The sequence below is a fragment of the Spermophilus citellus genome (genome assembly GCF_964194105.1).
Source record: "Spermophilus citellus genome assembly, chromosome: 6".
NCBI lineage: Eukaryota > Metazoa > Chordata > Mammalia > Rodentia > Sciuridae > Spermophilus > Spermophilus citellus.
In genome coordinates this window covers 62,077,479-62,091,391 of record NC_138187.1, presented here as the reverse complement: position 1 = coordinate 62,091,391, position 13,913 = coordinate 62,077,479, and the positions used below count along the sequence as shown (strand labels likewise).

The window sequence follows — 13,913 nt, the reverse complement described above, 5'->3', positions numbered from 1 at the left end:
TTTTCTTTCCTCCTTTTCCTCTTCCTCCTCCTCCTCCCCTCCTCCTTTTCTTGCATAAATGACACCAGGGAAGAGTATTGTCATTTTATCTGTTTAAAGCTTGACACCTTTTGGTTATGAGGGGTATACCTGAATTTCCCTGGAGAGCTGGTGGCCAACCCACTCTCTGCCATCCCATCTCTGTCTCCCTAAGGGTCATATGACCTCCACAAAGGGCACTGGGATGTTTCTAATGCACCACATCTTTGTATAGAGTTACCAGGTGTGGGAGAACTGATAAATTCCCCCAAATAGAAAACTACAGCTCCCCCCACCTCCAAAGTCTGCCCTCCAAAGTAGTAAAGCCCTGCTTTAAAAATAACACTTTATAGTAGTCCATAAACTACTCTTTTCCAAAACTGGTGAAATGGCCCGTCCAGATTTTCTCCCCAGATGCACCCAGTGCTTCTCAAACAGATTAATTCCACCCTTTGAGGCATTCAAAATTGAGGTAGGTCCTTTTCAAGGAAGGTCTGAGGGACAGAGACGTTAGGCTACACACCACTGGGCCACAGTGCTCATTGCAAGAAAAGCCAAAGTTAGGCTCAGATGCTCCATATCCTTGGGCATCTGACCTTCAGACATTATCCCTCATTGATCCCCAGAGGCATATTCTGAGGGAGGGGGGCAAGAAATTACATCAGGAGGCAGAGGATAAGGAAGGAAAAACTCGGCTTGCCTTTAAAGTATTTACATTCTCCAAAGCCTTATGGTAGAGTCTTTCTGCAAGAAAAGCCAAAGTACACACAAGAAAATAATATAGAGAAAAGCCCTCTGGGGAGAAAAATAAAAGAAAATCTAATCCAATGGGGGGAAATAAACTGGCCTGTTTCTCCATCAACTTGTTAAGTACTCGTTAACCTCTTTCTCTTTTCCCTTTCTAAAGATTCTTAAGCCAAAGGAAGCTAAAAGGGTTTTTGATGGGTTAAAAAGAGGCCATCCATTAAAGGGTCAAGGACTGGTGTGCTGGGCATCTGTCACCCGATTAACCAAATCAATTTGGAGCTCGCGTTGTCTGACAGAGGAGGCAACTGGCTGGGGGAACATCTTGATTCCATTAGGTCTGGCTGTGGAGAAATATTAACCATTGTTTTGTTTACTGGGTGTGGAGCCATCTCTGTAGAAAAGAGATAAAGAGATGCCAGGGAGCCCTCTTGCACACAGGTTAATGTGAGACACACAATCACCCATGTTCGTGGTCTGCAAAGTTTGGAAGGCCTAATTTGGTTTTGGTGATAGGCCATTCTGCTGTGGTTAATATCAAGGCTTATTATAACAGGATACTTGCTTCTCAGGGCAAACATTTTTGATATTAGAAGTCACAGGCAGAAAGTGGTCAGAATGAACTATAATCACAATTTCTGCAGATGTGGGAATTGGCTGGAGAAGACTAGAATGAACCAGCCCAAAGAGAATACAGCAATCTGCAGCTCAAACGGGATGATCTGATCAAGAACCCTTGGTGAGATTTAGGCTTGTATCAAAAAAAAAAAAAAAAAAATCCAACAGAAAACATATTTTTAGACACCCCTGGCACCATATTGGTCGTCTTTCAAAGAAAAGAAAATCACACAAACCTGTACTTTGGACTGATAGGTGCTCAGAGTACTCGGAAGTTTTACATTAAGACTAATACTGGCATGTAAACAATGAAGGAGAATGGACATAGTGGTTTCTAATATTTATTGAGTGCTCACTGTGTATTAGATACCATTTCAAGCACTTTTCATTAATGTAGCAACTTTATTGAGTGCTTACTGTGTACTAGATACTATTTTAAGCACTTTTCATTAATATAGCAACCTACGAGTAGTGTTGTTATCAGTAGCAGTATTTTGAACATGAAAAAATTAAAGTCATTGGGCTGGGATTGTGGATCAGCAGTAGCGCGCTTGCCTAGCACGGGCAAGACCTGGGTTCGATCCTTAGCACCACATTAAAAAAAAATTAAAGATGCAATTAAGTTGCCAAATATATACAGCCAATATGTGGAAGAAAATATGACTTTGAAAACTATGCTTTTAGCCAGTACTAGTCTGCATGAAGTCTTATACGTAGGAAAAGTTTAAAACAAAATACTCAATTTTTTTTAATTCAAGAGAACAGCTATGGGGCATCCTTGGATTTAGTAACACCTGGGCACCCTGATGTCCTAGAAACGAGGATGCTAAGATAAGGGTGGACATCAGGCATGGGCCTCCCAGCTGGAGTTCTTGCTCTTGAAAATGATGAAGCAAAGCACTCAAGAATGAGTGACAGTCATAAGTACTGATTATTTGGGACAAAAGCGTGAGCCCTAACTTGATGAGGTGCACAGCATCTCCATAGAGTTTTAAAAGGCTGGTGTGGTACAGAAACCAGAGATGGTTTTCAGCTCTACCATGGAAGTAACCACCAGAACGTGCTTCACTCTATTCTTAGTAAAAGTCTTGTCTTCCCAGCTAGATCCTAAATTCCTTAAAAGAACAGTCATCCCTCTATCCCTGTGCGGGTTGGCTCTAGGACCCTACTTGGATACCACAATTCACCGATGCTCAAGCCTCTAGTACAAAACAGTGTGGTATTTACATAGAACCTGTGAGTACCCTCCTGTATACTTTAAGTCATCTCTAGGATACTTATAATATCTAATGTGATGTAAATAGTTATTGTACTGTGTTTAGGGAATGATGACGAGAAAAAAAGTCTGCATGTGTTTCTGCATTGTGTTGCAGACAGGATTTTCTTTTTCCAGGTATTTTTGATCCCTCATTGGTTGAGTCAGGTGCAGACTCCATGGATGTGGAGGGCTAGCTGATAAACATGTGCTGGGCACATTTCTGCCCATTAGCATAGGCCAGTGCACAGAAGATACCCGCTACCAAATCAGTAGAAAAGGATGGATATTAGATGATGCCTAATACCCAAGGGCTTTGTTTCTCTTTTCTTAACAAATAAAGTAAAATATTTTGAATGCCTGTGGGACTGATATAAAGCTGACATACGGTTTCAACCTATGGCTTCATCCTGCTTTTGTACACCTGCTTTTTTTTTTGCTCCCTAAAAATGATTGTGCCGCCATAGCAGAACCCTACCAGGGTGCATGTGACAAAAATCTCCTAGCCCAGGCTTGGGGCCTCTGTGACAACTCACATCTTAAATTCCAGGCAGCTCAGGTTCAGCTGCTTCCTCCTTTTGTCCTGCAGATGGACAGCAACTCATTTTGATTTGCTGAGTGTGTAAATAAACCCAGAGGCTTGTGAGAGGCTTTCTGCATGTAGAAAGTAGAAAGGGCAGAAGTGAAAGAAGGAAGTGGAGTTTTAGTTTGGATGTCTCATCCTGAGCTTGGAGTCTGATTCTTCTTATTAGAGGACTCCTTGCTGGAGTTTGGAAAGTATGCAGCTTCGTTTAGACTGCCAAATCCTGATCATTTGAAGAAGCGACAATTTATTTAGCCAGAGCTTGAAACATCTTTGTTCTCATTCATCGTCAGAGCCCCTTGTGGAGTATTAGAAAGAGCCCAGGATGGGAAGTCACAAGATGTGCCTCTCAACATCGATGACTTATTTAACCTCTGCCCGTCCCTTAACCCCTCTCACTGGGGACGATTCATCTGTGAAAGGAGGGGTTAGAGCAGATTGCTGCTGTGATTCTGTATAATGGCCCCTCTGGATGAAGCAGGAAGTTACTCATAGGGACATCATTAAGAGGCTTGGTGACTCAGCCTCAGAACCGGAGGAAGACAAGGCTCCCTGAAGTCCTGATCAAGAATAAGAGCCACCAGACAGAGCTTCCTCCCAAGCCCATATTTCCACATCATCCTGAATGCTTGCCCACCATGCCACATGCTATCCCAGCGCTCGGTAAACCCTGGCTACAGAGGAAGTCCAGTGGAGCCGAGGCCCTTTCCTCTGCCCCAGCCTTCAGCCATACACAGGATGTGGGAATTCGAATCCAGCAGACTAGCTAATAGGAACCAGTACCTAGGCCCTGGCTCATTAAGGATTTATAGTACACCCTGTTGCACTCAGGGCTCAAAAGCAGTATTATTAGCTACTCGTTTGCTCTTTGTGGATAAATGTCCCTCATCTTCTGTTTTATACATGAGTACATTAAAACCAAGTAGAAGGTTTGTGACTACATTGGGAATCACAGCATGTTGAGGTCAGAAACTAAGAACCCACATCTAGGCCCAGGGTCTCAACAATGGTGACAAACCCTATTTTGGTGAAACCACTTCCTTTTTTTTAAGCCACTGAGCATCCCCAGTCCTTTTTATTTTGTGACAGGGTCTTGTTAAGTTACAAAGGGTCTCACTGAGTTGCCCAGGCTGGCCTTGAACTTGAGGTCCTCCTGCTTCAGCCTCCTCAGTTGCTGGGATTGCAGGTGTGCGCCACTACACCCAGCAACTCCCTGATGATTCCTCTAAGTTTCTTTTCTATGCAAGCCCAAATCATTGAGGCTGTTCTTAATCATGATTATTGTTGTTTCTTAGTCCTTGATCGAAAGCTACTGAATAGTGAGGTGATTGCAATGTGGGAAATTAGAGGAAGTCAGGTCTCCAAGAAAAGAAAGTAATACTTGTTATCATTTATGGTATAAAGAGAAGGCAAAGCCATTGTGTAGGGCTAAAACGATTTGGTTTTATACATCCTCCTTCCTTGCCAGACACATTGTTGCTCATTTGTGAAAATCATTCCACTTGTAAAGTTAACCACCCATTAGTGACTAGGAACTGTTCCCACTAATTGGTGGACTCAAGGGGAAAGCAACATAGTTAGAGGTTGGGGTAATGGACCAGGTGCCCTTGACTTCTATTTCTGGTTCCTTCACTAACTTGCTGTGTGGCCCTAGGCTATTTCCCCTCATTTCTCTGGGCCTCATTTTCCCCAAGAAAATTTCCCAGCCACTCTTCTCCAGGGATCCTAAATGATCAAAAACAAACAAACAAACAAAAATGACATCTGCAGAGCTTTTTTAAAGATGCCTAGATGAAGGCATTAGAATGGCCTTGATTTCGTAGGTTTTAATTAACAAATCCTTTGATTATTGATAGAACTACACAGTTGAGCTTTTAATTAGCTCCACAGGCATAACTGGCATAGGAGTGACACATAATCCTAAGGGAACTAGCCCAGGCCTAAGGATGATCATTATGAGTGTCCCATAGGTCTTTATGTGGAGCTGCAAAGCGCAGCGACATCTTTAAGTGGTGGCTGGCATATGATGGTTGCTTGGATAGCCAAGAAAAGGAGGCTCCCCTGGAGTGGCTCAGACGATGAGGGGCTGCCCTGGAACCAGCACAGTCAGAGCCGCCTTTCCTTGTCGGTAAGAGGGAGACAGGATCAAGCATCTTTTGTTTGCTTATTGTTTTTGCTCTGCCAGCCACAGAGCAGAGTGTTGAGCAGACAGGGGCTCCGAACCATGGGCACAGGGCACGTGAGCAGAAATACTCCAGGCCCCAGGAAGAGCCCAGTGACAGCTGCCCCTGGCCTCTAATAGCAGCTATCCCTGCCCTCTATCCCTGCTGTCTCCATACTTCAACTCACCAGTGTGCCCAGCTCCCCATCTCTGCCCCCTCCTCTAAGTGAGGAGAAAAGGATCCTCATCCACCCTTCTCATGCCCAGCGCAACAATGCCATCCTGAAAAACTACCCTGTCATTCATTCATCTCACTTCCACCTACCCCTCCCAATATTCCATTTGTAAGATAAAAAACACATCTATAAAGTGCTTAAAGCAGGGAAATCCATTGTGCTGCACCCTGTTACATTTGTTTCTACAGACAGTACATCATCTTAGAGACATGCCTGGGAGTCAGAACTCCAGGTTTCACTGCTGAGAACAGCAGCCAGAGGCAGAAGCTGTCCCAGGGGCAGCCACAGTGGCCGCAGACAGAGGGGCTGCAGCAAGCCCAGATGGTTTTGTTTGGTCCCGTTGGCAGATGCGAGGATCTCCACGCTGAACAGCATGAGGGACCACTTAGAGCAAAGGCATGGTCTGTGTTTTATTTTGCAAGGAGTGGGGGAAGGAGGGGTTGCCAGGGAACCAACCCTCTGAGCATTCTGCTCTGGGTTCTTTATCTGGGGGCTTCAAATGAAAAGGCACAAGTGGGGTTTTCTCACATATGATCACTCCAGGTGTGGCTACCTTTTCTCCTTGTAGGGGATGGGAGAATCCAGCCTCCCTGGGTCCTCCTACTACCTTACCCCCGCCCCAACTGTGCTGCTGAGTCCTGGACAGAGCCTGTCAGCACCCCGGCACCAGCACCAGAGCCAGATCAGCTGCATAATTGGCAAGGCCAGTGCAAGATGGAAATGAGGGCCCCTTGATGAAAACTTATTAAGAATTTCAAGATGACAACAACATAGGATTCATCCAAGCACAGGGTCTTTCTGAGTGGGGGTCCTTCAGGTCACACACCCATGAAGCCAGTCCCATCCAAGATCCCACTTTGCCTGGTCAAGGTGGGTACAAGAGCATGGGCTGAGTGACCATCAGCCATCAATGATCCATCTCCTTTTTTTCAGAGGAAAGAGGACAGATAATAGGGTGAGAAAATAAATCTTTATACTTAAAATTTTCCAGCTTTCAAATAATACAATTCCCCTTAAACCCCAAGTCAGGGGGCTTCATTAGGAAATTTTTTTAAAAGCCTGCAGTTATTTATTTGCCAGTATTGGGGGGAAGTGAGAACAACTAGGAATCAGCAAGATCCAGGTGTGGAGAGTACTTACTTTGTGCCAATACGGTGCTAAGGAGCTGCTGCAGCTAAGATCCATCTTGGGGGCCCTTTCTTGCCATTTTATGAATGGGGAAACTGAGGCTAAAGGAAATGCCACAACTTGCCCAAGGTCTAGCAACTTGGAAGTATGGGAGCAGATTCCAAATGTCTTAGTTAAATTCCAAAGCCTTGGTGCCTGGCCTTGTCACTCTATGTGTGACCTGCAGGTGAAAAGGCCAATGTCATAGAACCTATTAGTTCTGGGCTTTATTTTATTTTATTTTTTTGACTATGATGAAATTTGGGTGAAAACTCCATAAAAACCTAGCAACCAGGGATCAGAGAGAACTCTGGGTGTTTCCATTGAGGGATTCACAGTGGCAAAGCATCCAAGGAGAGCCCTTGATGTGATATTTGAATAGTAAAGACACTGCTAAGGCAGGTGAACACAAAGCTGTCTGAGCCAGAGCATGGCTTTAGAGCCTCCTCCTTTCCTTCAAATGTCTCTCCATCCACTTGGAATTGAAATTGACCCTTAAAGAGAGAGAAAAGTATAGTTTCCTTGGGTTTCAGAGTACATTGCACTCTGAGCTGCTCATGGAAGAGGGAGCTCTGTAGGGAGAGGCAGTTGATGTCTCCCATCTTATTACCTACAGAGACAAAATAATTTTAAAATTTCAGAGAGGAGACTGTAAAGATAAAAGATGAACCCATCCTAGAAAACGGTTTTATACCAGCTCATCTCTATGTGGATGGTGAACTGATTGGCCAAGCACTGACCACTAGCATCCTGAGCCTGACTCAGGATCTGACAGGGTGATCTGATGCAGAGAAATGGCCTTCACATCTTTTAAGGTGGAGGAAACAGAGCAAGTCAGAATGGGCCAGGAGCCTCCAGTCAGAGGACTCTGGGTCTGGAATGAGACTTTCAAAGCATATGTCCCAACTTAGTGGGCAGAAAAAGGGGGATCCCAGGGAAGAATCAGCCATCTCCAAGAGGAAGGATGAGAACAGGATTTCTGCTCTATTTCAGCAAAATAAAGTCACATCCTAAGTTTATGGAAGGGGATACAACATCCGTCAATATAAATGCAAACATGTGGGCGCTTGACTTTATCCTCCTGACATTTCCCAGAGGGTGAAGCAACTTTCATTTTCATCCAGTGAAAGGAACCCGGTTCCTAGAGCAATTCCATGCAGCCCTAATTGCTTCCCAGCATTACCATCAGATTTCTAGTTAAGGGGAGCTCTCTGCTTCCTTCTGTTGCTGGAAGGGCTCTGGCTGCAGTGTCCCTCTAGGGATACAACTCTTGCTTTTCTTTGTGCCACCGAGAAAGAATGGGCATGACAGTCTCATATTGTGATCTGGAGTCGCCTGCCCCTAACTAAGGTCCCAGCAGCCTCCGCCCTTTGCGAGTGCGTCGGAGGCTCTTGCATATTAGCCGGCAGGAAGTGGAGTCCCGATGGGAGGCTGGGAATTTGAACGCCTTCCCATTTCAGCACTTGAGGGGAGGAAGCGCGGCTCGGCACTGCACTCTGCAGGCACAGATGGCTCCCGCTCCCCTCTGAGCGCCCGGTGCTCTCTCGGCCTCCTCTCCCTCCCTCCTCTCTGCGCTCCCTTCCCCCCCCCCCCCCCCCCCCCCCCGTCTTTGGAGGGAAAAGTCTGCAGAGCTGGGAACTGTCTTGAGAATCCAACAAAGGCGAACCCAAGGGGAGCAAGTGGAAAAGAACTTGTTTTGTTCCCGTTTAGAAACCTGCAGGAAAATCCACACCCACGGTGCTTGGTTTTAAACGGAGAGCTGCTGTGTGTGTGTGTGTGTGTGTGTGTGTGTGTGTGTGTGTGTGGTTTCAGGCACCAGCGGAGGAACACAAACAACTGCACCGTCTCTGCTTTGATAAGGAAACTGCCAGCTGTGGAAAGTTAACCGGGCAAAGACGGGACAATAACGCTGGGAAGGCAGCTCTCCTAAGTTTAAACTACACTGTTTTCTGTCCAGATATTCCAATGGAGGCAATTGGAAAACCTGTATTTCAGAGAAAAGAAGTTTTCTGTGGAAGTTCATGACCCCCGCAGGTAAGCTTGAAAAGCCCTTTTCTGCTGAATGCCTGAAATATTATTTATATTATTATTTTGGGGCTGTCATTGTTTGTGTTTATTTTGGGGTGGGGGGAGAGGATGGTGAATCATGGAGAAAGGGTACAAATCAGAATGGAAAGCTTTATTGGTAAATGTGGTAGGTTCAAGCGCATGTGTGAGAGTATGTGTATGTGTGTGTGAGAGAATGTGTGAAATTAGCAATTTCAAGACTGTCTCGTCTGTGTGTGTGTGTGTGTGTGTGTGTGTGTTGCACACCACAGAGCTGGAGGGAAGCTTTGTGGCACTCTGTAACAAACACAGAGTTAAACCCCAGCAGTGGCCCAAGTCCCTTTAGGAAGCTTTTGCCAGAGAAGAGGCCGAAGGCTCCCTTGTCAGAGCAGTTGAGAGTGAGTGGGTTCAGGCAGGACAATCAAAAGGAATCTGTCACTAAAGCAGTTGTGCTCAACTGTTTTATTCCAGGAGCTATAATTTTAGAATGTTAGCATTGTGGGCGGATATGAAAGAAATACAATTATTTCTCCCTCCACCCCACACTGTACCCCAGAGAGCACCAGGATAAAAGATCCTTGCTCCAAGTAGAAGCCAGACAATAAGGGCCCAGTAAGGACTGCAGTGAACTGGCGTACAAGGGGTCAAGGCGCTTCTGCCCTCTGCTTTTTCTTTGTCTGCTGGCAGTCCTAAAGTTGTAGGCAGCCCATAAGCAGCAGTAGAATTTCCTAGAATCAGGCCTGACACATAAGAATAAATCACTTTACTCAGGTCTGAAAACATGGACAACAAGAAGATAGCCCTGGGAAAGTAGGAAAGAGATCAGACACTCAGCGGATTTGAGGTGCTATTGACACCTAGCTCTGGACTCCAGAGGAGATGGCACAGGGCTTCTGGCATAGGAGACAAGCTGCCCTCCGGACGCTGAGATGATGCCCATAGTGAGAGAGCTGAGGCTTGTGCAGTAGCCTGAGTTCCTGCTGCATGATAAGCCATCAGGACTCATGCACTGCTCACTTTGCCATTTAATCTGCTTGAAGCAGCCTCATGCATAGGTGAGAGCTTCTCCCTGCCCCACAGTTACTACAGTTCTAGAAGCTGGAAACCCTTCGAAAGCTTCCAAGTCTCTGCAGTCAGGTCAGATGTTATCATCAGCAGAAGGACAGCTTGTTCAGCATTTCGCAGGGTCCTGGGACTGGTTTCATGTTCTAAAACGCTCCTCTGCAGAGCACACATATGCATCAGTGCAGGCCAAGGAGGGAGCGATGGATACCAAAAATAGAATCCAGCCAAGAAGAAACGCGCTATTATTTTTTCAGGTGAACTGTATTGGACCAGATTTCTAGGCAGATGAGAGGAGGGGAAACAAGTGTTAAAAAGGGCGAAATGAATTCTGCCACCATGGGTCAGATGCAGAAAAAGGATGCTTGACAGTAAAAATTAAATAAAAATTGGATAATCTAAGGGGCTGTGCATAGGAGAGTGACAGATTCTCTATGCCAATGTTCTATTGGGAATTCTGCTAACTCAGGGTCATCTTGGACAAATCCATTAACCATGTGTGTGTTGCAGGGGGGGCGCACGTGTTCTCTCTACATCCATCATCCTATCAGTGATATAATACTAAATCCCCTTTCCAAAGTCCAAGGCTATCGGAAAGGGTCCAAACCTCACATATCACCATTAAGTGATCTTGAGCCTATTCAACAGAAGGGATCAATCCCATGTACATTGAGATGGGGTCCTCTTCCTTATAACTTCTGGCATAGTTGTGGGGACAGGCAGAAGAATGAGTGGACACGTGAGGAGGTTATGGCATGTCTACATCCTCTCACTGCAACCCAGGAAGTAGGTCCTATTGTTGGTCTTGTTCTGTGTGAGAGGCACAGGAATGAAGTGACTTGCTCTGGTTACAATTTCAGTTCTAAGATACTATTTCAGTTCTAAGGTTACAAATAGCTACTATGTGGTACAGGCAGGGTTTGAACCAGGAAGTCTGGGGCCAAAGCTCATGTTCTTTTTGCTACATTATACACAAAGTAGGGGTGCCAAGTGCCAAATGGCACAGAACATAAATGCTGAATGAGGCTGATGATGAGGGCCCAGTTGCTCAGGAGAGCCTTCCTAAGGAGGGAGACCTGAGTGGAACCTGGAAGGGTAACTAATGTGGAGGCCCTGAGGTGGGCCCATAGGAGGCTAAGGGGTCAGATGGATGTTCCTCAACTGAGAAAATGATGTGAGAGAGGGAGGGCCTGGTGTACACAGAAGAAGGAGGTGAAGGAGCCCACAGGTAGCAGCCTGGGCTTGGAGTGTGAACTCTGGAAAAGTAGCCCGGAGTCCACTATGTTTTTCTAGAAGTGAGCAGGATGGCCAGGCATGGTGGCACATGCCTGTAATCCCAGTGGCTCAGGAGCCTGAGACAGGATGATCTTCAGTTCAAAGCCAGCCTCAGCAAAATCAAGGTGCTAAGCAACTCAGTGAGACTCTGTCTCTAAATAAAATACAAAATAGGGCTGGAGATGTGGCTCAGTGGTCAAGTGCCCCTGAGTTCACTCTCTGGTATTAATAAAAAAAAATTTTAAAAAAGTGAGCAGGATGGTCAAGGGAGGCAAGGAAAGAGGCCCAGGGAGGTAAAAGCTCATTTTGTCTTCAGCTGGAAAGACCCATTCTCCAGATGCCTAAGGAAAGGGAATTGCTTCGGGTTGGCTACCTCAGGGGCAGAGGCAGTGCTGCTGCCAGGCCTTCTGCCTCAGCTGGTGGTCCCCTCCCCACAGCCTGAAGTAGCAGTTTAGGTTAGACATGTCCTCCTGTTGCTTGTTGCCTTGCTTATTTGGAGCAGAGAAGGTTCATCAAAATGCCCTCACCTTATCGTGGTGTTCAGGGTCAACTCCTCCCCCAGGCCAGGAAGGGAGTGGGAATCAAGTTGATAGGATGGGAAGTGCCAGATAAAATCATATAACAAAGATGTCCTTTGTGGGAAACTGGGGCGACAGGGACATCACGCAGGGCCAAGGTGTACTTTCTGAGTTGATCAGGATAGGTGGGATCCCATGGTTTGTCCTTCCCCTCAGGACACAGGACATGCAGTGAACTGCAAACCCCCATACAGCCTCCTACTTGCCTTTCTTTCTGCCATTCTATAGGTTTGCAGATACTATTTCAGTTCTAAGGTTTGGGGAAAATAGAAAAGTCAGTGGGGTGGGAAGGGCCTGAGAGGAGAGATGAGTAGAGGAGATAAAATTAATGTTAGAGCCAGATAAAAACTCTGATTTAGATGCTTCCACGGAGGCATGGATTCTTCCTCCTTTACCTTATCTGAAAAGCAGCTCTTACTACCTTGATGAAAATACCCATCAAGTTATTTTTCCTCTCTACTTTGACTTTGTTGTTGTTTGTTTACTCTCAGGAGTAACCGTTCAGCAATTATCATGGAAGCCAAACGGGGAGCTCAGGTCACAGTTTCTTTTCAAATCTGCAGAGACCCGTGGGGTCTCCTTCTCCTCCATCACTGCCTCCTGTTCAGTTACTTTCAACTGTGTGCTGTTTCATGCTCTGGCAACTTTTTTCCCCCTTAACTTTGGTTTGAACCAAAAGGAGGAAAAACCTGCCTAGAATCAGATTTCTAACCACCAGACTTGAATTTCTCCTTACAAGTTGGTATGAAGAAGACCCACTGTTAAATCTTTAGCCTCCAGAGTCACGTGATAGGAGCAGCTTTAAGTTTTCTTCCAGGCAAAATTGGCCACATGGGAGGAAGTGCTATTCAAATCCTAATGACCCCACATTTCTTCTAAATTAGATATCGTAGTCTTGGACGGTTTTCTTCTGATGTACAGGTTAAATTCCACCCCCCCAAACCCCTCATAAGGATGTATATTCAAACACATGTTCTCAAATTTCACTTGTTCTGTTTTAATCTGCCTGTCTTGTAAAGCAAATATCATTGAGAACATGACCATGTGACTTTTTTCTTCCCCAAACTCCATTACCTTCTAGACCATGTTGATTGAGATTAATCTTTCCCATTTTGATTTTTTGAGAGAGAGAGAGAGAATTTTTTAATATTTATTTTTTAGTTTTCAGTGGACACAACATCTTTATTTTATTTTTATGTGGTGCTGAGGATGGAATCCAGTACCTGCGCATGCCAGGCAAGCGTGCTACCACTTGAGCCACATCTCCAGCCCAACCCCATTTTGATTTTTAAGGTCGATTCCTCCTCTCTGCACCATACGTACTCCATGTGGGTTTGTCTCGTTTACAAGGAGGTTGGAGGATCAGCTGGCTCATTCTTCCCTGCCTTTCCTCTCCTGATTCTTTATGGCCTCCTGCTCTCTGGATGTATTTGAAATTGATAACCAGATCTTTCAAGGAGCTTTGAGCTGGAGTGCTGTAGGAGTGCTGTAGTCCTGTTTCCCTCCAGTGCTGTGGCCTGTGGCCATGAGGAAGGAACGTGTTCCTCTTCACCATGGGCAGCATTGCCTGGTTAGTAAAGAGCACCACTGAAGGTTTTTCCTGTCTCTGAGGTTTGTCTTGGCCCAGTGCCAAGAGGGGAAGATCAGACAGGACCATCCAGTGACCTAAAATGACCCATCTTATCCCTGACAAGACAGAAGGTTAGCTGAATCCTGAGCCCTGAGGAGTCAGTTTCCCTACCTACAACCAGGGGTGCCTGTGTGTGTGTGTGTGTGTGTGTGTGTGTGTGTGTGTTCCTGCACACGCCTATGTTTGTGTGTGAGCTCATCTGTCATCTTCATGCCAGAGTTTTTAGGTCCCGATGTATTCTTACTAAAAGCCGTTGATTGATAAATGGCTTCTCTCCTCATAAACAAGGTTGAACTTGTGATTCTTGCTTTCCCAGGGCTTCGGTGACAAGGAGGACATTTGGGCACAGTGGCATTGCAGTGCACACCTGGTATGCGTGTCCAGCATTAATCAAGTCCATTTGGGCTATGGCTATTAGCCAACACCAGTTCTATCTGGACAGAAAGCAGAGTAAGGTAAGTGACCAGGCCTTTCACCAAGCCATGAGCTGGCCTCGAGGCAGCAGTTTAGAGATGGGAATGGATGAGTGGGGGAGGACCG

General features: G+C 45.7%; 1 protein-coding gene across 5 annotated transcripts in view; it reads left to right on the top strand.

Moving 5' to 3' along the window:
- The window catches only part of FRMD4A (FERM domain containing 4A), a 311,522-nt gene that overhangs the window by 247,447 nt on the left and 50,162 nt on the right, over positions 1-13,913 (top strand). For 4 of the 5 annotated variants that reach the window (XM_081297994.1, XM_081297993.1, XM_081297992.1 and 1 more), the window contains exons 12-13: positions 8,740-8,816; positions 13,690-13,828. In XM_081297994.1, coding sequence (XP_081154120.1) covers positions 8,740-8,816; positions 13,690-13,828 — 216 coding nt within the window. Of the gene's footprint in view, positions 1-8,501; positions 8,520-8,739; positions 8,817-13,689; positions 13,829-13,913 lie in introns of those variants that run through there. The other variant, XM_081297996.1, reaches the window with a different exon arrangement.